Below are 24,706 nucleotides of genomic sequence, written 5' to 3' on the forward strand. Positions count from 1 at the left end.
TGAGGACCTTTGGATGTCACTGTGCAAAGGATTCTGTTCTAACTGAACAGATGTTTTCAGGACAAGGGTGATGCTCTCAGAAGAGGTGCCAGGTGACAGAAATAGTTGTATTTTGTAGGACAGATAGAAAAGAATGCTGTGTCTTTCCAGATGGTATTTTGTTTGTAGCTGTGGACGATTCAGGTTAAGGGCTTGGAGTTGTGGCTGGCTTTCTAAATATGACTCCTGGAAGTGTATCTGGTCTCACTATTTGGTTTGATATCCTTAGGAGACAAGGTACTCAAATGTAAGCGGGCTGCTTGTGTGTTACCACACAATTCAAAGCAGTTAGAAAGCTGTCTGTAGTAGTCAACACCATGTGCTCATAAATGAGTGAAGTGTCTTGTTATTTTGGGAAGTGCTAAGAGGTATTTTTAGTATATTCTTTTTTTTTTTAATTGGATGAAACATGATATCAGAATCAAAACATTTTTGTTCTGAGTGAAAAATTGAAGCACAATATAATACAAAGTAATATTTCATTTGTTGTTATGTATATATATACATCATGTATATACTCCATAGGAGTGGGTATATTCCAAAGTTAAAGCGTCTCAGTGAGTCATCTATGGAGGCTTTATGTTTCAGATTTAACAAAAACCCTAAACTAACACTCTGTTGTTGGCATCTCTTTCACGAAATATTACTCTGTTCTTAACTTTGCAAAACTCATTGCATTGCTTTTCAGCAGCCACAGTATTTGACTTGTATAGTTACTTACTGTACCAAATTTGAAGAGTTTTTTTCCAACTTCAGTGCAAATTACAAAGTTTGTTGAGGTGCTAGATTGTAAGGGGCTTGCATTGAAGAACTCTCCTAGAGAAACCACCAGTGACTTCCAGAATGTCGTCACTTAAGATAGGTTCACATTTAAATAGTTGTCTTTAATCTCTTCATTTTTATAGTTCAGTCTTGAAGAGAAAATTCATCTTGCTCATTAAGTTGATTTGGCTTTAGAAAATCATGTATTTCCTGTTCATCGTGTCAAATGCTTGTGAGTTTTCTTTTGAGTAGAGGAGGACTGTGGCTCAGAAAAGTAAAGATCTAATCCCAGCTGCAATAAGGACTGTTTCTTTCTTCTTTTTTGACTTCAGTGTAATGGTGTTGAAGTGGATGTAAGAAAGCATTCATCAGCACTGTAGTGGGAAAAGCAAAGGAAAAAAATTCATAACATGAAGTCCAGTGATAGTTCCTGATGTTGTCACTTTGTACTGCATGTCGTGGCATGGGTCACTAAGAGACTTTCACTGGAATAGGTTTGTGCTGGTGCCTCTTAATTTAGCCAGTCATATGTATAACTAATACAGAACAGTATGTGACAATCCCAAGGTATTCTGTAAGCACCAGTGATGACTTTGAAATGATGTGGTCTGGATGGAGCAACCCAGGCAAAATAAACTTTAGATTCCTTAAGCCATTAAGACTCTACATGTATGTTACTTACAGGAAGAATCATGACTAAGTGTCTTACTTGAGTTTTATTAGATCACTGCCCAAACAAAAAAAAAGATTACCATTTTAGACTTCTTTTAATTGGCATGCAGTATTTAACGTGTAGGACTATTGATGTTCTTTGGGTTTGGTTTTTGGCTTTTTCTTTTTTTTTTTAATCATTCATAACTGATCTTACTATTGAAGGTACCCAGTTTGTTAAGCAAAAGAAATATTCTCTGAAGCAGATAAATGGGACCTGAGGGCATGAGAGACGAGGTGGGGGTGTAACAGTCTTGAGAGATTTTTAGAAATGGTAAGTCTTGTCATCTTACCTGGTTTTAAGTTTTCAATTAGAATAAATGGGCAGAAATACATCAGCGGGCAAGCTAGGGATTGAACTGAACTAGACTGAATGGGAAAAAATACTTTTTAAAGTTACAGAAGAGATGTTGTGAGGAGTTGGCTCCTGACTTAAGTACCTCATGATATTGGGGTTTAAGCAATGAATTCTTTCCATTCAGTGTTACAATTCACTTACAAACTTATTGACCAGAAGCAGGGAGCACGATTGTTTAACTTACTTTAATTGTTGATGATATGTCTTGGTCTTAATACGGTTTGTTGTAATTTCAGATGAAATTTGAAACATTGTAGAGCTATAAAAGAAAAAATAGTCTAAAGTCTATTTTTTTTTTTAATGGTCATGTTTTTTTGCTTTTTTTCCTTCTGCTCTTTTCCAAAAACATAGAAAGACAGCATAGTCCAGGATGCTTCTGAGATAATAAAAAGAGTTATCCTTTTTCAGTGATTCAGAAAACTGGTAAAAGATTAAATGGTACTTCATGGCAGTTGATGCTGGGATCCCTGTTTCATCACAGAAGCTCTACCTTAAACCTTACCTTATGTGAATTCCTGATGCAAATATTTGTAATAAATTTGTAATAAATGCTTTCTTGATTGAACATCCCAGTCAGTTTTTTCTTTTCTTCCAAACCATGATGTTGTTGGTTCACATTCATTTCAGTTGTTGCAAGACACAGAGTATGGTTTTTATGAAAATGAATAGAAAGCCTGAAACCTGTTACTTGTGAAACTTCTTTTGTCAGAAACAGTTACAATTTAGCCAGAATTATATTCCCATATTATGCATTTTAAGTGCACGCACGTCAAGGGAAATTTCTCTTTCTCTGTGTGCTGTTGTTACAGGTGGGAGTTGACCGGGTCAGTGGCAAGTGTCACCTGCAGTTACCGGCAGGTTTAAAGTTATCCAGCAATGTCTTTGAAGTGCTGCAAGGATTGCAATAGGATATGAACATTTTATGCTCTTCCTCTTGATGATGTAGTTAAATTCTTAACGAGCTATTAATTCCAAACTGCTTTCAGAGCTATGAATTGTTTACTAGAGAAATTATAAAATCAGTGACACTGAGCTGAAGTTTGTTTCAAGAAACTTGTTTATAAATCCAGTTGTTTTATACAAAGCAAATCTGAGTTAAACTGAAAAACAGTCCTTAGGTTTCTGTGAGAACAAACCACTTTGTAAATGCTGTAATATGTAGGACATTATTTACCTTCATTGTTTTGGGGGCTAATCCTGCAATTATTTTATGCAGGTTTCACCTGGAACATCTCGTTCGAGTTACCCAGCTACCAGCTATCAGGACTCCAGCAACTGGGAATCTCTAATGAAAATTAAAGAGGGGCTGCTAAGACAGAAAGAGTTTGTGATTGATCGGTAAGTACCCTGCTCCTGCTGCATTCATTAGACTAGATTAAGTAAAAGCTATGGTGTAAAAGCTGGCTTTCAGGAGAACTACTTACTCAGTAAAGTTGTTAGGTTTCAGTCCAGCTACTATTTATGCACAAATATGTAGGAGCTAGTTCTGCTAGGAGAGAAGACTGGCAGCTGGCCTAAAGTCTTACAGAAACTTGGAAATGTATTTAGGAGGTTTAATGCCTCTGGAGTGGAAAAGGAACAGTGGGCCCAACAGCCAGTTGTGCTGTCAGATTCCCCTCTTAGCTTCTTACTGGGCTGCAGATTTGTATAGGACATCTTTCTGCTTTTATGGTCTTGGAAGTGACTTGCAAGATGAAAATTGGTCGGCTACATCGTGCTGACTTCCTTTCCATGACAAGTACAGAAATGCAATGTATTTGAAGCCAGTTGATAAAGCTTTGAGAAACTGGCCTTTGTAGTTACATTCAGTGGTAAAATCCTATTCAAATCCTCATACAGATTGTTCAGATAAAAAAAATACTAAATCCAGAATCTTTATGTCAATAAATACATAACTTTTTATTAAAATTGCTGTCAATGTGAATGGGCCTTAATAGCAATTCACCACTGTTAAGTTTCTAGTACTGGGAAGATTATGCTTGTGCAAGATCTGTTCATTCCTCTATTGCGACAGAGTGAGGAATTGCAGTGGTTGAAGGTGTTTCTGTCCCTTGGCAGTCTGGCCAGCACCTCTGGAGGCATTTCAGTGGTGGAAGTTGGCATTGGGTTGCCTGGTTTGATGGGAGATGTCAGTGTGTGTTTACCTGCTGCTGCAGCAATGATGGGACTCAGTTAGGAACTGGGCTCGCCATTCCACTCTGCCAGCTCTCCTTCGGAGGTGATGATCTCCCAAGGGGGTAAGCAGTTAAAATGGAAACATCCTTGGCTGTTGTTTACATCTCCTCTGTCAGAGCCTTTTGATCAGCTGCTTGAAGGCCATCTAAATTACGGTGTTTTTTTCAGGCTTGCTATGTCAGTTAGTAAAGCTGTAGTAGGAAACCTGCAGCCCACCTTCTGGGCCCCAAGCTGTCAGCAGTGTTTGTGAGTACACTGCCCTTGATGCCTGGGATGGCCTTCAGTGCCTTTGCTGGGGCTTATCATCCTCTGCACTCCACATGAAGGCTTGTTATACACTGGCAGCTAAAAATGCAGTTGGTGTTGCTCTTCTCACACTGGAAATGTATTTACAGTCAAGGGAGAAGTTTCTGAAGGGACTGCTTTTAGCTGGCTGCCTGCTAATGTTGCTTGATACTGTCCATGTGGAAGAACAAAAGCTATTTCTTGACATCCGGTGATGGTGTGCTAGTTCTTTTTTTTTAGAAGTAATTTCTTTTGTGTGACTTAGTGAATACAGTTCTTTCAATATTTCTCACCAGAAGTCTGCTTAGATAATTTCTTTTCATTCAGCTGAAAAGGCAAAATACACTCAGTAAGCTATTGAAGTGCGACAGACCACTTAGTGATGTTACATACTTAAGCAGATACTTGGTGTTAATGTTGTAATTTGTAATAATGCAATGTAACAATACATCACAGAACAGGCTCTTTTTCGAATATTGAATTTCCATTTGAGCAAAATATTTGCCTGAAAAGTTATTTTAAAACGAAATAGAAACATTTAAAATAGATGGTTTGTATTTTTAAGATTAGTACAAATCAGTGTTGCATATTTACAAAGTTTTTACAACAGATTGCTTAATTTTTTCTTTTATTTTTTTAAGGGCAGGTAGTGCTTTCTGTGAAAAATAAAAATACTTTTGGTTTCATTCATGAAGAAAATGGTACATATCTACTGTGCAAAAACCTTGAAATAGAACTCCATTAAAAAGCACTAGTGTTACATTTCATATTAGATGGAGTATTCAGGCTGAAGTGTGAAAACTACCTTTCTTCAAGGCCCAAAGTGGCACTGGGTGAAAATGTGATATTACCTATATTTAACACATGCGAACAAGAACTTCCAGCTCTTGATCTTCCTGAACTTAAATTAAACTTCTTTTCAGAGTTTGAATTTATTTGGGAATAGTGACCTAAAATAAAAAATATGAAGTTTGCTAAAGTGTAGTTAATTCAGCATGGTGGTAGTTAAATTACAGAATTTATGCTTTGGTGAAATGGAGGAGGAATTAATTTGTTGACTGAGGTTAGGTAGTAGGTGTTTGAGAGGGCCTTTGTACCTGTGGTTTTCGTGGAGTTTTAGAAGGTGTAATCTCCTTAAGACGTGTACTGAATTTACAGACTGGTGGTTGAGGGGACAGAAGCTCTGGAGAGATGGGTTAACCTCCTGCTGCCTGGTAGCCAGAGGAGTGGGACAGCAGCTGGCACGGTGCTCCAGACCCAGCTTTTTGCTGCTGGCAAGTACAAGGAACAGCCGGATGAAAAGATGCACACCAGGAACACCCCCCTCTTGCCCTTGTCGCCAGCCTGCCCTTCACCCACAGGGTCATTAACCATCTTTTTAAGGTTAAACACTCTTTTTGTTGGGAATTGTACTGGTGTCCCACTTACTGAGGAAGTGGAGGAGATTAATATCACACACCTTGTTCTGCGTAGTAGTGCTTAAATCTCTTGATAAGTATGAAGTGGATGCTCTGTACAGGGTAGTATCTTTAAGCTGTTCCAGCTTTATCTTGTTAAAAAAGGGAAGAAGAGCAGATGAAGGAAAGAGAAACTTGCTGCCTGCTTTCCTTCTTTCCACACCAAGACAAAAAGTCAAAAAATTCGGCCCTTCCAGATTAGATTATTAAATTCCCTTGTTTTGCATTGGAAATTTAACAGATAGGAATAGTTGCAAGTAAGTTTCCAGTAGTTATGAAAACAATTCAAGGCATAATGCTTAACAGTGTAAATCATAATATTTGGATACTTTGGTGTGTCACTAGAAATTCAAGTATTTTTAAGTTTTTAATATCCCAAACAGTCACTTGAGCCTGTGAATAGAACAAGTAGCTTGATTTTTGATCTGTGTGCTGTGTTCAACAGTAGATTTAATAACAGATAAGTGAAATTGATTTATTTTGTATAGTCTGTTCAGCATTTATTTAAGTAGTACACAGCATAATTGAGTGGGTTTAAAAATGGTTCTGGTTTGCTTTTTAAAACTACTCTAGGAGTCACTGCTAGTTTAATCACTAAAAACTTGAAATGCTTTTTAATTCTGCTCTTAAGAAAATGAGGAGGAGCCTGTACTTTTAGGAAGAGAAAACCTGGTGCGAGGAAGCCAGCCTGCACTGTATGTGCATACCAGAACACAGTGGCACTTCTTCAAGGTGTGTGTCTTGTTTTCTCCACATAAGAACTGTTGCTACAGACCATGAATGAGGACTTAAGGATTTAGTCTGTAAGAGGAAATCTGCTGCTGTAACACTTATTACTATAATGTTTGTCACCTACTGTACGAAATAATTGGATTATATCATTGCCTTACTTCTCTGGCAGCTTAGTATGTAACACTGCATTATATTTAGCACCAGAGGGAGCCAAGAGTGTTTGTATTGGTTTAGAAAATTACTATGTCACATTTTAATTCTTCATGTTGCTCCTCTGTTCAGTACAATAACACCACTAAAATTACAGTGTTTGGTGCAATGCTGAGTGTCTCTTGAGACTGACCTGCCACTGTAGATGTCTCTAGTGTCATCCTGGCAGAGTTTGCCTGGCAGGGGCAGCATGTAGTAGGTACGTGAATAAATGCCAAATATCTGGACATATGACACAAGCTGCTGAGAATAACACTGGGCATGCAGTGTTCTCTTGCAGGCAGCATAAGAGCATTTGAACAGCTTTTTAAGGAAAGGTAGGTTTGGAAGTACAATTTTAGTGAATAGCTGTTATCTCTCAGAGCAGAACAACATTTAGATTCTTAAAACAGTTGCAAAATCATTAATTTTTTAATCCGTATCTGAATTAGGATTAGATGTTTTCACTGAGCCAGGAGAATTAGATTTTCTTTGCTTTGTATTAAATTGTCCTTATTTCAGTAGATGACTCAAACTGTATATGCTCTGACAGTGATCATTCTAATGCTAGTATAAAGCTGTAGTTCTTTTAATTTCAATTGGCTTGTTAAGATCTTCATATCCACTTGAGTGATAATTTGATGCCATTTTTGAGGAACCTGAAGCTTTATACTGCCCAGGTGGTGAGTGTGTAACAGGGAGTCCTGTGCAGGGAGTGGGGCTGTGAGGAGCCTCCTCAGAGTGCTCTGCTGTGTAAAATACACTTTGCTTCCAATAAAAGTGTGAAAAAGATGCTTTTATCTTTTTCCAATACCACTGGTCACCCAGGTAACTTGTGGATGAGACTTCTGTGTATCTTGAGCTGGTAAACTTTCAGGAAGGTTTTGCTACAGAGTAATTATTTTAGCTGTTTTAAAAGGTCACTTTTTCAGATGTGAATGCTAGTAACATTGATGAAATTAGTTTCATCTAATAGCGTAGATCTTAGCAATAATGAGAGGATGTAGGGTTAGAAAGGACCTGTTTAACCTGACTGCCAGGCCATAGGGAAGACAAGCTGTAGTGCTGTCACTAAATGCTTACACTATTGCAATATCTGCAATACCAGATGATCTACAGCCTTTCTGTGTTGAGCAGTCTGATGTTTATGTAGGTCAAATGTTAGAAAATTTTTCCTAATATGATTTAGTTTTTCCTCCTAGGTAATGTTTTCTAGGCATGAAGTAGTTTTTGTTATTCTTTGAGATCTCTCCAGCTGATGAGCACATCTTCCCTGAAGTGTCCGAACTGGCCATTGAGGCCTCTCCCGGGCTGAGCACTTGTCTCTCACAGGCCATGGTTGTGTAGTGTTTACTTTTTGTGGTACAACATTGTGGAGTTTTGGTCAGCTGCAGTCCCAGATACTTCTCTGATGAGCTGGTGCTAAACTATTTTATATTGTGTAGATTGAAGTATTTTTAGGAAGTTCTAGTATTTTGCAAAGCTGAGAACAGCAGGGGAGGTGCATGAGTTGCTCTGTGTTTGTCCTGTCAGGAGACTGCAGAAGTTGAAGAGCTCCTACCATGGGAAGGAGAGTGCAGTCCTCTCTCTGAAGAGACATTTTGTCTGTGTCCCTCTCATTCCTCACCCCCTTAATTAAGTAGCTCAAAGCTTTTGAGAAAGTAGAGTTGCTGTCTGTGCTCTTGCCTGCCTTGCTTCAGCACTAGTTCACCTCCTGTGGGTCAGGCAAGCATTTCAAACTTTATGCAATTCAGAAAAGTCATTAAAAAATACCACACAAACCAATCCATCCAGATCAGAGATTAATGTCTTGACTCCCAAAGGTAGTGTTCCCATCTTCCTTCAAGGTAAGTTCTGCTGTGACTGGAAGAAAGGTTCACTGGTAACAATTTTACAAAAAAAGGAGACTTTATTGCATAGGAAATTTGAGATCTTTTCTCATAAGCTTTGCTGATGTTGGAGTTCTTTGGCATTATCTTTCAAATTCCGGAAAACGTAGTCACACTGTTTTTAGGACTTTGTGTACTAAGGATCTCTTTCCCTATCAGTACTCTGCACGTCTGGACTTGGGGTCCCAAGAGATTGTGCCTCTAAAACAAAGGGATATAATGATTTGTATCCAACTTCTTAAGCAACAAAACAAAGCAGCGTATGTCCAGCTGCAGTATGGAATAAATTATATCTATAATACAGAGAGATCCATGTCGTATTTTGCTTTGCATCCTGATTCTGAAGAAATCCGCTCAGACATTTTCACCTAAAGCAGCAAATTCTTGTAAACTTGTGACTTTTGAAGGTAAGCATCAATTGTCATTTGGTTTCTTAAGAAGTTACTAATGACCCTTCTGTGGTGGAGGAAGCTCTGTTCTAAAGTCCCTGAATTGTTTGAAGATACTGGATCTGTGCCTTGATTTGGGGTGTGGGACTTAGATTTATGCTAATTTAAGAATTAAAGTTAAAAAGCATAACTTGGAAGTTGAGGGAAGGAAGTGCTTTGCTGACAGATGAGTGTTTCTAAAGGCTCTTTCAATGTTTGAGTAAGTTAGAGTAAGTAAGGGGTAAGATGGGCTTATGGTGAATGGGTGAGCTGGTCCCAGATTCAAGAAATACGGTTTATTTCTAGACAAATGCATGTATGAGTGTCTGTATGTGTCCACACTTGAATCAAAATAGAGACCTCCCCCTCTTCCCATTGATACTTCATTCTTATGGCTCTAACTTTCTTTGTTCATTTCAATGGGTGCAGTTAGGGTCAAGTAGCATCAGAAGTTTTCCTCTGAGTTCTAGACAGCTTTGTAAGTAGAGTCATAGAATGAGGGGATTACAAATGGAAGTATCTGTGGCAGGCAGAAAGACAGATAAGGAGCACTACTCTCCTTCAATACCAAGGAAATAGTTACACAGAATCAGCATCTTTGGTGGCCTAGTCTCTAGTGTCTCTATCCTACATGAGGATTTAATGTAGGAATGGTAGTTGGTAATTCTGGGAAAGGCAAGAGAATGGTACAATCTGCCATAACAGGTTTTTCACTTTTCCTTCCTAACAAAATATCATCGATCTGCAGTAGTGAAACATGGCTGAAGCCTTGAAATTTTGTTTACAAAAATAAAGAATGTTCGAGGTAATAGAAGAAAAGGGAGCAAAATATGTGTTTACAAAACCTGGAAATAAGCCACAGTCATTACTTTGTGCAAATATAGAGCTTTCTGTAAATAATCTAGCTAGAATGTAAATAGCTAGCACGTAGGAACTGGGACAAAAGAGCTGGTTTAGAGACCATAGAGCAACACATAGCCACCACTTGAGTCTTGTATGTTGGATAACCTGTCACTTCTGCTGAGCTCCCTCAGAAAGAATGTACCCGGGAGCAGCACAGGGAGGATTTGATCTCAAGTTATTTATAAATGGCTAGAGGTTCAAAAAATGGGGTGAAAAGGCATGGTCCAGGGTATCAGTGAAATTTAAAAAAAAAAAAAAATATATATATATAGCAAGCAGGTAGGTAGCTTCTGAAAGAAAAAACCCCACCTTTAAATCGCTATACCTGGAGAAAAAGACAAGATTTCTTCAGTGCAGAACTCTTCTGGGTAATTGCAACAGTCCTCTGTGTACCAAGCAGTCTTTTCCTGTCTCAAGAGGAGTTCAGATTCTCTTTTTGTCTGTTTGTTTCTGCACTGCCGCCCCCAGTTTCTGGAGACACCTTGAGAGACAGCTGGAAAGATTTGTGTCAGAAGTGTTTGTGAAAACAATATTATTAGTCTCATGTTTGTACTAATTGATTGGATAGAATATTTACAGTTTGTACATATTTTAATGCCATTTCCTTTTGATCAGTTTAAATAAGGAAAACTAAAATGTCCCTTGCAAAAGGATGGTTTTTATTTTTGCCTTCTGTGACTTCTATTTTTTTTTTTTTTTTTTTTTTTTTTTTTTTTACTTTTATTTATTTATTTTTTAAACAAACTTCTCAGCTCTGAGTCCTTTTGGCTGGTGGATGACTTTGGATCAGGGTTCTGCCTTCTCTTCTACTTCAGTCTGAGTGTAAGGGAAGGGATGGGTCAAGACAGACACTTTAAGTAAAATAGTGTTTTTTCCTTTTGGACGAAGGAGCTGAATGAAACCGTATGAAAAGTGCCATGACACTTACATAATACATCAGTAACTCTTCCTTTGCTGTCAACATAAAATTGTAACAGTTATGGGGAAAAAAATGAGGAGATTGTGAAAGAAAGTAGTTTCTGGGGTACCTAGGTACAGTACTTTCACTGAACCTGGTTGTGTGAGGTACGGTCTGGTTTCTGTGCACTGAAGTCTCAAGGCTGGGATCCTGTCAGATTCCCCCATGCCCTGAGCTCAGGGCACAACCTGCTCCCACTTGCACTCGGATGGCTTCTGGAAGCACTAAAGGTTGAGGAGCTCGACAGAAACTTGGAGGCACCTAAATGCTAAAGGCTGACTGTATTTAATTTTGTTTTTTTAAAGTGCTGGGCTGATAGATTGGTAACAGGGAAGCTTGTGGGGTCAGTGTTCCCACTGTAGTAGGCAACCTGTGTTTTTGAGAGCAACTGAACTTTATAAATTCCCTTTAAATAAAGCTCAGAGTATCTGGTTATGTAGCAAATTTTTTGTTTCTGGGTGCCATGAGGCTAATGCTGTTTTCAGAGAGGCGGTTATGTAAAGAAGTCGTGGCGTCTACACAACCTTAAAATATTTCTAGAGTGTGTTTTGTTGGCAAGGTTATATAATGATGGAGAGTCTCATGCTTTGCAGAGTGAAAAGAAGCAAGCTAGTTAAACTCTGTATTCTGTCTCATCTCAGATTGACTTATCTCACCTTTTTTTCCAACAGGGATTTGGTAGGGTAGGGAAGGATTATTAAAGGAAATACGGTAGCATAGTTCAAACTACACTGGTAGTTAAAAAATATTTTAAAATTTTTTTTAAATACTCCAGGCTGTAGTGTCCAGGCTCTTGAAGTCCTGCCTGGGAAGGAAGGCACTGCTAAGTTAAAATCAGCCATAAACAGAAAATCATATCGTGCTTTCAAGGGGTATGTGACAAGTGGATAAATAATTTTAAAACACATGGGACAACAAAATTTTAATAGTTATGTCTAGGAAGTAATAAGGTGATGAAAAATGAAAATTTGCTTCAGTTCATAGGTTTGGATAACTCATACTAAATAATTTTGGTCTCTGTGATAGGGCATGCACAGACATTATCAAGGTTTTATATTTTCTCATATGATAATACAAACTCTTGGGCTTTTTTAAGGTCTGTTACAAGTGAAGAGCATATTCTTTTACCTAATCTTCCAAAACAAGTTGGAAGTTTTTTGTTTGTAGTGCCATCTTACAGATGACAACCAGAACTGCACACAGTCTTCCAGTGTCGCATACTCCTTCTGTGTTTGTACAAGCTTGTTCCATCTAGATAGTAGAGGGAACAGGGGAAGCCTCAAAATCACTTGTGCTGATCCAAAGTATTTTAAGGCTTGCTATGGAGTCACATAAATACATTCCCTTGCTCTCTTCTTATTCATTCACATTGAATGAATTTTTCTAAGGTACCAACAAATGGCAACGTAGTATATACTGGTTTTCCATTCATTACTGTTCTTTATAGATACAAAAATAGGGAAATAGAACAAACACATGTTATCATGTCTTCTTTTTTCTAGCTGAGAAATGTGTAACTTCTACTACATTCAGTATTTTTCAAATATGAAATTCTTCTTGTAAACCAAATAATAGGGGTACAGTTGGCTAGGAGAATATGAGTCGCTAAAATGGTCCCTTTAGCTGTGTTTTGGCATCCTATTAAAATTTGCAGTTGGCATCTTTTCAACTAACATATAATTCATGTTGGTTTATAGGTTGTAGAATGAGTATTTTGTATGCACATGCTAATGTTTCCAAGATGCTTTTCCTAAACTCAACCCTTCCAAATTTTAAAAAAAGCAACAGATTTTGATAGTTTTCTGTATACTTTGCAAGATTTGCTTTTCCAGTATGTGCACAGGCAGGTCTTTTCCCTTGAAGTTAACCTGTATTTGCTGTTTATCTCCTTCTAAGGTTGGGTTTAGTCATCTGGGTTCAGTGTCATTGTTTCCAGAAAAGCCAGTCATCCTCCATGCTTGGAAGTAAAACTCTGAGAAGAAGATTTCATGCTTGCACGCAGATATATCCTAGGATAAAAAAGAAGGAAAAGTGAAAATTAGCAGAGTGCACAATGCTGGTTTTAAGTTGAGTGAGATGGTCTCTGTGTGTTTCTGGTGGGTGCTGACAGCTCCACTGTGGGGTCAGGTTTTGAGGTGCCTGTTGCTCCATGGAGAGTCACCGCACACCTGGTGGGGCTGTGACTTGGATTGGGGCAGGAGCTGGCAGGTGTTTGCCCTGCAGTTGTGCCTAGTTCAAATGCCATCATGATTTAAACAGTGATATAATTTGTGTTATAATTAAATAATGATACAATGCTGATACTGTGTCTGCTGTACACTGGCCAGGCAGTTGGTGCATGGTACTTGTTTTAGCACACAGTGCAGTATTTTACCCCAGGGGAAGGTACATCTTATGTAAAGCAGTTGACTGAGAAAGTCTTAAGCAAAAAGCGAGACCTTGCAGGAAAGCTGTGCTGACTGTCTTATATAGTGGCCTTTTCTTCTTAAGTTCTTTCTGTTCCCCTTAATTTGTAAATCTCTTCAACTTTTGTCAGAAGTCAGCTCTGGTAAAGAGAGGAGCCAAGCAGGAGAAGTCCAAGTAAAATGAAGGTGCCATTTTTGTTTGGTTTTGTTCTGCTTTCTGTATTCTTTTCCGTGCTTAGACTTCCAACCCTAGCAGCAAATGGCAACAGAAGCCTCCCTCAATCCACACAAAATTGATAGAGTTTTCAAATCATATTTCTGCAGCTGCAGTCTGGCTGCAGTGGGAAAAAGCCCACAGCTAGTGTGGATCCAGGATAGTTGGATACCATTGTTAATGTATTCTTCAGTATAAGTCTAAAGATCTGTGTTTTTCTAATCTCTCTTCCATTCCTTTTTTTTTTTTTTTTTTCCAAATTAAATTTGTGTATTACAGGCAAAATCAGCAAATTAACAATTTACATCAGAAGATAAGGGAGAATGAAATACGAGCTCAACATGCAAGACTGAGCCATCTTGTGAACTGCGAAGAACCATACATGACTAACTTACAGGTAGGATGAATACTTTTATTTCTGCAAAGCTTTCCACTGCCCAGTAAATGGCACCTAGAAGCATGCTCACAATTTTCTGCAGGCCAAAGTGTAGAGCTTTTGTGACTGTTGATGGCTGTGTAATTGCATAGCTGTGAATTGTACAGAGAATACCCTCTAAGTGTTGTAGTTTACCTTATATTTGCAGAAATCTGAAGTTACATTAAAATTTTGTACATACTCAATTTGAAGTCTGATAAAAATGAGATAGCAGTGAGGGATTGTGATCCTGTAAGAGTAAGGGTTTAATAGCATGCATGTATGGTAATCCTGCAGGGAGATAGTAGGAGAGAAAATAGTTTGATAGGAGAGTATCTGAAAATAACTAATGAGAGGTTTTCTGAAGTGGAGGAGGTACTGCCCAAAGGATGGTTGGACTTTATGGATAGAATAGATGGAGGAGATGTGAGAAGGCAGACAGACTGGTGGAATACCTCTTGACAAGACACCTGAAAAGGATATGGACTAGTGCTCCTAGGGAACACAGAGGGAATGTCTGGTGGTATTTTGAGTATACTTGGCCTAATTTTCATCTAACTAGCACAGGTATCAAGTAGCATAAGGATGACATAGCAAAGGTTCGCCAAGAAATGCAGGTCAGTATGAGGGCTGTGGCTGCTTATAGCACACAAATTCCATCTCCAGGCCTTGGCATATCTAAAAGGCAATGCAGCTACAGAGTGTGAAAGGCAGATATGCAGCGAGAAATAGCTTTTCTGTCCCTCTTTTATTTTGTTATCTTTTTCTGTCACAAACACTGCACTAGGATCTCAGCTAGGGTACTTCAGCATGACATTATTTGTGTACTTGGAATAACACAGCTGTACATCAGGTGAGAATGTGGTTTGTGTGTCAGCAGAGGAATTCAAGTGGAGCCTCACTGTGAACTTAGGTATACAGAGACTTTTTGAGACATCTAGGAATGTGGCTTTTGATGCTTCCAGATCTTCTTATACAAAATACTTCAAAATCTGTCTAGATTAAGAATTCTTATTTTTTCGGGGGGGCAGGGGAGAAGATGCAAACAAAAAGCCCAGACAAACAAACAAACAAAAGAAACAATATCGCAGAAACGGAACTTTTAGTGCACATCTTAGTATGTTATGCTTCAAATAAAGCAGCAGGTGCATTCGTCTTCCGTAATTTAAAGAGACTTGAAAGTTTGAAAGGTATTTGGGTTTCTGCTTGATTTGTGTGCCTTCTGTAAGACAAATTTATAAAAGGAAATCTAATGACGGTTTTAATCTCTAAATACTTTGCTGAAGGAATGTCACTAGTTAAAGAAGTTATACAGACAGTATTTTAAAGGTAACCAATTTATGTTATTAAAAGAATATTGAAACTGAAAGCCTAATGGGATGCATCTCATTTTTCATCCCACATGCAACCGACTTCCATTTTGTGCTTGTCTGTCTCTGGGCAGTGGAGATGGGAGTTTTGGTATACAGAACAAAAGATAGGAGACCTGCCTTCTGACTGTAGCTCTAGTCTCAGGATTGTTCCCGCACCATTCTCAACGCAGGAGTGATAGCTCTAAGGTTTGACTAGTACTGATATTCTGCTTTAGGAGGGTCTTGAGATTGAAGCATCTCTTACTACAATATATTCATAGGCATTTTCTAGTGTGTTTCTTCCCAGGAAGTGGTATGATAATGCAGTGGCAGTGATTTGTTTTGAAAATGCTTTTTATCTACATTTATAGGGATTTATTTTAGGAGAAAAATCACATCTTCCATAAATCTGAGAGGGAAAGTGGCCACACAATGTTCTTATGCATTTGTTACGAGTGTAAAGGTGTCCATCTCCTTTGTCTTTTTGCTCCAGATTCCTGAAAGACATGCTGTTGCCATGTATTTTAACATTTAAAAAATCAAACCCCACCCTTCCTGACAGCAAAAACAATGCAGGACTGTTTTCTGCTCTGCAGTTCAAGCGTACAGTGTGTGTTCATTTGTGTGATTATTTTATTTCTTTTCGTAAGCAACCACAGTATGAGAGCACACCACTGCAACCTCACATTTCAGAAAGATCAGCATCCCACCTCGAGGAGCTTGAGCGAAAGATTGCAGCAGCTGAGAACAAGGAATTACAACTCAGTGAAATTGTGAAACAACTTTCAAACAAATCTAGTGAGGAGAAAAAGAAGATGGAGGAGAAAGTAAGTGTCTTTCTGTTCCACATTTCTTTTTGTTACAGCAGCATATGTTATGTTTGCTAGAAAGCAGCTTGGTATGTGGGTGTCTGAGTTATTTTCAAAAGGTAGCTAAACTATCTGTGATAGAAAAAGAGGATTAATGATTTCAGGTGTTGTTAATGGATAAATCTGGACTTGCAGAGAATATATCCTAAAAAGTGAAACTAGGTAAAATGGTAATCATGGTAACAGTTTTAACCAGATATCAGTTAAGCTTTCGGAAATAGAAGAGCCACTCGTTCTTGTAGCTTGAAGTGTTTATTAGAGTAAATAAAACATCATTGCAAAACACAGATTGTGAAAATTAAATCCTTATTTTAAGCATGGTTTGTAAATGTGGTGCTCAAGCTTTGAGATGCACTTACCAGCCTGTATATGCCTATTTCGCAGGAGTGCTTCTCTTGTAGTTTTCTTAGGATGTGCAGAGTGGACTTTAGTCTGAGAAAAAGACAGCTGTGTTCTTGGAACTGTTTCGACAAAGGGTTTCTTTCCAGGCCGAAGCAATTCCCAGGGGTAGTTTTGAGTGTACTCACAGCCTTCCTTTATTGCAAGCAGGAATGTGCCATTGATCAAGGGGTTCCTAATAAATGTTTTAGAGATGCATTGTCACTGCAATGACACTGCACCTCATCTTCTTTAATTACTGGGCTTAAATTATATTAAATCAGGTTCAAGGAGTACAAGCGATATGATACCGTGAGATGTCAGGTGGGAAGACAAAGAAGAATGCATAATTCATCTCAAAATTCTCCCTTACCATTTCCTGTGAACACTCAATATGCTTTTCACTGAGGCAGGAAGGGCAGAAATTGGTTACTGCTGTTTCCTCCTGTCTGAGCTTTTCCTGCCTGTGTTCCTCACTCTGTGGGAACTGGCAGGCAGTGGCAGTGGTGAGGACCTGTGCAGCAGTACTTGTGCCAGCAGAGTGGTCTGTAGGTCCCAATTCACTGCCCAGTCTTGATTTGCCTGTTAACCTGTCCTTTCTGTTCACTGAACAAAAAGCTCTCAAGGAGAGAGAGGGCAGGGAGGGACAGTGGAAAATACTCTTTTTTCCTGCCTTTCTTTCCACTTTTTTGACCTAGGTAATAAAGCAAAAGAAGAATCAGGAATATGAACAAAGGTAACATAAGACAAGAAGTGTTTTCCAGAATTATGGAAAATCAAGGTGCCTGTAGAAAAGGTATTTAAGAAAGCAGCTATTCTGATGCCCTCTGATGCATCAAAGTCAGGGTTTTGGCTTCAATTTTTGGTAGGTTAAGTTCTTGGTCCTTGTGTTTTAAGTTGTTTTCCTAGTCCAGAGGAACTAAAATATATCCTGATTGTTTGTTGCACATGAACATCTCAGTGGGTGAAAGAATTAACAGTATTTTAAGTGTTGAACTGTTCGTGTTTTCAGTTCATAAGGCACATGGATGGTTCTGGGCAGAGGTGAAGCAGCTGTAGTTTGAGATCACATGTGGGCCTGTAACTTGAAGCTGTTGGGATTAATAATTTTTGGGTTTGTTTTCTGCTCTTAGCCAACTCTTTCATGCAGGTGAGAGTACAGTTCTTGGAGAGTCAACAGCCTCTGCTTCCAAAGCAGGTTTATTTTTTACTGTTATCCTAAAGCATGTACTCTTTCTTTCTTCTAGCTTAAAACTAGAGACCGATATATTAATAGCCTGAAAAAGAAATGCCAGAAAGAGTCTGAGCAAAACAAAGAAAAACAAAGACGAATTGAAACCTTAGAAAAATACCTGGCTGACCTTCCAACACTGGATGATATAGAAGGGCAGACTAAACAGGTAAGGTAAAGGGGGTTTGTTTTACATTTTAAAAATTTAAGTAAGCTCCTTAATGCCTGTTCTCAAGTCTTTTACTGTTTCAAAATCTCTTTTTTTTCACCCTTACATTTAGCAAGAGAAGTATTTCAATCTTTTAGAAAGCTGTAGGTATTAGGATTTCTCACAGTCAGATAAGCAACATGGGTGTGAAACTATGCAGCAGGTCACTGCAAGGCTGTGGTCTGCCACAAGGCCTTCTGCTGGTGTGACACTGTGTCTGACTAATGTAACCTTGTGTTAGCTGCAAATTCTAGAAGAGAAGAACAAGCAACTTCAAGAAACCATGGCTGAGTTGGAAAAGAAGCTCGGAGAGGCCCGGTCACAGTGCAGAGAGAGAGAATTACAGTTGGTGGCTCAGAAGAAAAAAGAAAAGGAGCTGGTCACAACAGTGCAGAGGTATGAACAGCAGCTCAGGCTGTGCCCTGGAATGGGTGTGCTTCCCCACCTGATGTCAAGACCTAATGCTATTTACAATCTTAACCTATTACAAGGCTAATGATTTTTCATGGCAAGGGTTTTACAATTTGCTGTGTGGCAAGTTGTAATTAATACCACAGAGAAGTTACCTCAGGGCATTCTTTGCTATCTGTCTTTAAGGATGTGGGACACGCCAGCAATGGCATCATAGCCTGCTGGCACATAGAAGATGGAATAAACCTGTGTAGCAAATGGATGTTATATAGAAGCTGTCAGTAAGGCTATAACTGATCCTGTCATGAACTGTGGGAAAACTCCCTGGATATTGGCTGATGGGTGTGTGAGGGAAGGGTCAAAGATTTCAAGAAATTCCAGCTGTTTCTTATCTTTTCATTGAGGGTACAGGTATTTACAAGGAGATTTAGCTGTAGTTAGTGTGTTGTCATTGAACTTGCCTAAGTATGAAAAAACAAATGGGAAAGATATCCAAGACTATCCAGGTAAGACATGGAGACTTTGTTACTATGTTCCATTTTAGATCAGGGGAGCTACTTAAACAATTTTTTTATTTAAAGGGAAGAGGGAAGCAGGAGAGAATCACTTTTGAGTATGTGTGGATGTTCCTGCAGTTGGTTGCCCCTCCATTGGGTAAAGCTGCATGCCACAGGAGTCTGAAAGGTTTCCATGATGAAAGGCGAGCTGGCTGGGACACCTTGCCAGCCAAATTGTTGACACATTTTTTCCATCTTACCAATGGAAGGCGTTCGTGCTCTCATAATCTGGAGGGGGATCATTCTGTCTTTTTTGAAAGCCTACAGATATTTGGGGTGACCTCTGGTTTCTAAATTAGACAGCAAGATTAGCACTAATAAAATGTATTTCCTTTCTGAGAGAAGGTGAGCTGACAGAGGCTGTAGCTACACGTATGAGCTTGAGTTGAGCAATGAAGGGTCTGAAGGCCATGCCCTCCTGTGGGTGCATTCCTGGGAGGAATGGCCTTGTGCCCTTACAAGTCACAAAGGGCATGACGGATGAGGACACCAGCACTGGGCACAGCCTCTGATTCTGGACTCCGCTTCGAGTTGTATGTGCCCTGGTGAGACAATCTGATTTAAAAGCTCCCAAAGCTTTGAAGGTTCACAGATGCCTCTGATCTGTGCTGGAGCTGTGCTTTTTGGGAGACCCAGCACAGAATATGGTGCATAAAACCTGCATTCATCTGCATGAATCTGTCCTTGTCAGGCCCATGGCAACTTAAGTTTAGAATTTTTGCATCATTCTTGCACTGTTGGTGCATGAATTACATGCTCATTGATAAGACTGGATTCTCCTAGGTGTAGTTTTACAGTTCTGGTTGGAAGATGGCTCAAGTTTCTAATTTTTCCCTAGAACACACAACCCTCTGGTTTGTATTAGCCCACTTAATCTTCCTTTCATGTTGAATGGCAGTTTACAACAGAAAGTAGAAAAATGCCTGGAAGATGGTATCCGGCTTCCTATGTTGGACACAAAACAGCTTCAGAGTGAGAATGAATGTCTCAAAGAGAAGAATGAGAAAGCTAGTAAGGTTAGTCTGCAGATAATCTGCTGATGGCATCTTTAATCTTAAATCCTGCACTTCTTTCTTTTTTTTTCACTTTAGAAATAAATATCTCACTGAAGAATTACATATTTGTTGCTAATTCTGATGATTTTTCAATACCTGTCTGTCTCTGTTCAGTACATTTATTTTGCATGAATTTTGTGTTAGTTGAACAGTTGAACTGTCTTGTCATTTGTGTTTTTAAAGATGCTATTTAAAATCTATGGCTACACATAGGCTGATTTTTAGACAAGGATCTGAAGAGATTCAAGCCTTCTAAATTACTCTATTTTATATTCTAGGTCATAGACAATCAACAAAATCAGATAACTGGACTGATTTTGGACATGCAGGTAAGGAAAAGTGTATATTCTCTTGTTTACTGTGTGCATTTTTAGTTCATAAGAATAATATTGCTAAAGTTGAGGTTTGTTTTTTTTTATCTTTCTGAATAGGAGTCAAAGGGAGAAATTCCAAAAACTTAAGTCTTATGGACTGTAGTCGACCCATGTTCTCTTGCAGGCTCATAGTGTAGTCATTGTGTTTCTGTGGTTTAGCACTTAACTGATACTCACCAAAAAGTGAAAAACTGTTGCTATTCTGCTGGTCCAGTGTATCATCCAAAGTACAAAAGCGATGTTGCTTAGGGGCTTCATTGTTCAGTTTGTTAGAAAAGACAGGTGCCTTTCTAAATCATCTCACTTCACATTTGACATCATTTAGGCAAATTGAACCCTGTTCAACTGGTTTCTGACACTTAGATACCTTAACTGTCTTGGTGGATCTTGGGCACCTAGCTTGGAGCCAGAGATTTTTCTAGACGGCAGAGGTTGTCAGTAAGGAGTCAGCTGCAGCTTTCTAGATCTGATTAACAGGGTGTTAAGTTACTCATTGACCACTGTTTGTTGTGGAGAAAAAGAAACATTATCTAGCTTTTAGGGAGAAAGTATTACTTGCCATAGAAAAAGCTGAGCATTTAAAAAAGCCCAAACATCTGCTTTCAGCAAATCTTGAAGCCAAACTCTAGTTTCCACATTCCTCTTCTAGAATGTCATTTGCCTATTAAAAGTTGTCTTCCACCGTTAAATTGCTTCCTTTCTCTGCCACAGTAAATAGGAGGCCTGATTCCTGTCAACAGCCATGTATTTGTTTGATTAGATTGCAGTGTATGAAGTGTATTTGTAGAGAAGCAGTAGGAGAATTAAAGTTGCAACATGATGTATGTATGTTAACTGAAAAGGAAATGGAATCATTTAAGCTTCTCAAGGTTTGAGAAGACTAATTTTATCAAACTGAAATGGAGCAGACTGGTATATGCAAAAATTGTGACACAGGCAAATGTTATTTCAGGTGTTACATAGTTAAAAAGAAATTCAGCTTGAACTTCATAACCTTTCTGAGGTTCTCTGTCCCTTTTTGTTAAGATTATTTACAGATGTACTCCATATATATGTTGTGCTTATCAGAAGTACACGCAACTTGCTAAATGTATTATCATCAACCTAAATCTTTTCCCATTTCCTAAACTTTCTGGTCTTTTTCTCACCAACACCTTTATCTTGAGACTAGTGATCTTCAGTGTTTTGTGTGTTTAGCCTGACATGACTTTAGGGAGCTGGATTGGGAAATGCTGAATAGTTGTGACTGTCTGTGAACAGGGTACTGTTATGTTCTCCAGGACTTTCTCTTACTTTTCCTCTTGAGGTATTTTATATAAGGACAGAAAATAAGATTTGGAAATGGTGTCAGCCCTCAAATTACTTGTAGATTATAGCAGCTTCTTTGTATCCTTGATCTCCCTGGCCTTCCGTACTTGTGACTTGGGAATCATTGAAAATTAGTTCATTAGAAATTGAAATTCCTTATCAGCACAGAGGTGCAAGTTATCTTCAGCTAAGATGATCTCATTTTATTCCCTGTCTTCTGCCACATTGTAAACTTATGTTTGAGAATGTATTTCAGTTCACCCTTTTTAACTTGCAAGCTGAAAACAAATTCTGTTTCAGACAGCAGTTGTATAAAGCAGTATTAGTTTCTATTTGCTCATAATCATGGTGAAATTATTTTGATCTTCCTTGTATGGTTTTTCTTCATTGATTTGTTGTTCCGAGTGAGAGGGATTAAAATTCCGGTTGGTCTGGACAAGATGCTGTGCTGCACATATAGTGCATCTTTAGAAAGGGAAAAATTGTAGATGGCAGAGGTGTTTTAAAAAAGAAATTCATATTTACATGATTAATTTAGATATCACAAAACTACTACCAAAAAAGAGAGTAGAAGTAAGTCAGATTGTACAATGCCTATGTTACCCGAAGTACATCTGTCAATCTTGTCAGTCACAATAAACCCCCAACTGTGCCAGGCTGGGAATATTGCCACCAAGTTGTAACTTTGGAAAGCATATGGAGAAATTAAGGGTGAAGTACGGAGAATTCATAGCACCATGAGGAACGTGGAAATCCTAGCACTATAGGTTCAGCCAAGCTGTTAAGCACATGTGCTTTTTCTGAGCTTTATGATGAGGGTAACAGAGAATGAAAGATCTTAGGTGTATCTCTTAAAAATAAGCACTGATTTCTACTTCTAGTAGTTCCCAGTACATGGAGCTCAGTTCTTGAGCTGAACATGTGCACATTGCTTAGAATATTCTAAAAGTTGTTTTTTGCTTAGTTTGCAGAGTCATGCAAATTTAATGGCAGATGTAGTTCTGCAAATACACTGGGGAAGGTTAATAGTTCTCACCCTGTCTTCCCTACCACCTCCTACCCTCCAGAAGGCTGCACAGTCAAACTTTTTTTGTCTGTTGTTGATGGGAACATGAAACGTGTAAGTGGTTGTACTAATGCATCTATCCCAGCTGGGGCTCTGGGTGTCCCTGAACTTGATCTTCATCAAAGACTGTTAAAATTGAAAGATATTTGGAAGCTGGGAGGGTGTTTTGGGCAACTGCATTGCCCTGTTCACTTCATGCTTCTTAAGTATGACATCTGTATGCCACAGATGAAGCTAGAAGGACCTTCAGTCTAACCTAGTGATGGCTGTTTTTCTCAGTAGATAATGTTTCTAAAAAGCAATGATTCAACACCACTACAGGTTCTGCTCATCTGCAAGCACGTAAAGGAAATGCCTGAAGCAGTTATTTCCTTCCCTCTCCTGACCCGGGGTTTCCTTTGCCTCCTTCCCCCCACTGGCGTGTGTAGCTGTGCTTTCTCAAAGAGCTTATCTTTAGGATACACATTACTTCAGCACTTCCTTTTGAGGGACATGCTGTGGGTGAAAAGAGCAGCAGGTCAAGTGTATGAAAATGGTTTTAAAAACAAGTAGTCGTTTCTGGGTTCTGTCTGCTCATTCTTAATGCTGACATGAAAAGAAAGTGTTGAGGGTTTTTTAGTCCATATTAAGTCTGTAACTGTTATCACCATTGTTTTCCAGTTTTGCAAAGAGTATGACAGAGTACTGACTCCCCACTGCTTATGTGGTGTCAAGCGGAATGTGCAGGGAAATTTTGTCAATGCAACACCTCCTGTGACCAGCCAGGCCTTTAAAAACTTCATTTAGTGTTGGCCTTGCCTTGCCTCTCATTACTCCCTGCCTTCTCGTTAGCACTGATAAATCTTACAGGTGGCAAGTCACAGCTGAAGAGATCTCTCTGAAAGCATCAGGAGTTTATATAGTCTCTATTCATTGTTAGTATTCAGATAAGATGGCTTGAATATTCCTCTTTCTGAATTTTGCCAGATGACCTGGAAAGACGTATCTACAGATTTAAAAGCCAAGTAGTGGAATAAATATGAGTACTTTCAAGAGTAAAGACACCTGTGGTCATGCTGCATTCACCCTGAAAATTCCATTTTGGCAGTATCTCGTGATTTCTCAGTTTGGACTCTGTGGTTGAAAACTGGGGATTTGACAGCGGGTGATTCCATATTTTAGTGGTTTCTTTATTTGTTGTTATTTAAGATCATTAACCTGTGTTTTCATTCATTTCAGTCTATGCAAGAGAAGCTTTCACAAGAAAAGCTGGTAATTCAGAAGATGACAAATGAGCTTGAGGAAAAAGACAGACATATAGAGCAATTGAATAAAACTCTCTCTGAAGTAAGTAAAATAGCACCAGTAACCCAATCCCTGACCACACCAAAGCCAGGAAGAACCTTACAGAATGATTAGAAGATCCCTTGGTAGGGCTTTATGAGCTTAATTACATACTTGACTGTCCTGGCTCCCATGCAGATATATAATGCATACCACCGCTACCTCAAGAAGTGAGAACTTAAAGGGTGAAGATGGCTAAGTAATGGTAACATGAAATAGCCATGTAAAAGCTGCCTGTATGCTGTTCTTTGGAGGAGTACAGAAATACCGATTATATGTTTGGAAATTAATCATTTTGAATTGTACTATTTGTGGTTTGAAATTTTCTGCTACAGTGAATGCTGCAGACTGACTTTACCATTTTTTCTATTTGCTTTTCACAAAGAACCAAAGACTGATGGAAGAGAATGCCTGCCTGAAGGAGCAGATGCGGCTGGTGGAGCAGTCCAGGCAGCCGGTGTCTGAGAAGATGCCTGTAGCAGACCAGTTGTTCAAGGAAATGTCCCATTGCTTGTTTGACTTGAAAGCACTGTGCAGTATTCTTACCCAGAGAGCTCAGGGCAAGGAGCCTAACCTTTCCTTACTGCTGGGAATCAGATGTAAGTGGTGTTGGCTTTCCAGTGTTTAATAAATGTTTTGACACAAAGGAATAAC

At 38.8% G+C, this 24,706-nt stretch overlaps 1 protein-coding gene across 2 annotated transcripts in view; it reads left to right on the plus strand.

Moving 5' to 3' along the window:
• Window positions 1-24,706, plus strand: part of CEP85L (centrosomal protein 85L) — a 106,341-nt gene that overhangs the window by 75,902 nt on the left and 5,733 nt on the right. For both annotated transcript variants that reach the window (XM_082302876.1, XM_082302877.1), the window contains 9 exons: window positions 3,087-3,208; window positions 13,785-13,902; window positions 15,923-16,099; window positions 17,767-17,919; window positions 18,200-18,354; window positions 19,825-19,942; window positions 20,260-20,310; window positions 23,948-24,055; window positions 24,438-24,651. In XM_082302876.1, the coding sequence (XP_082159002.1) occupies window positions 3,087-3,208; window positions 13,785-13,902; window positions 15,923-16,099; window positions 17,767-17,919; window positions 18,200-18,354; window positions 19,825-19,942; window positions 20,260-20,310; window positions 23,948-24,055; window positions 24,438-24,651 (1,216 nt within the window). The remainder of the gene's footprint in view (window positions 1-3,086; window positions 3,209-13,784; window positions 13,903-15,922; window positions 16,100-17,766; window positions 17,920-18,199; window positions 18,355-19,824; window positions 19,943-20,259; window positions 20,311-23,947; window positions 24,056-24,437; window positions 24,652-24,706) is intronic.

The sequence above is a fragment of the Coloeus monedula genome (assembly GCF_965178545.1).
Source record: "Coloeus monedula genome assembly, chromosome: 2".
In the NCBI taxonomy this organism is placed as follows: domain Eukaryota; kingdom Metazoa; phylum Chordata; class Aves; order Passeriformes; family Corvidae; genus Coloeus; species Coloeus monedula.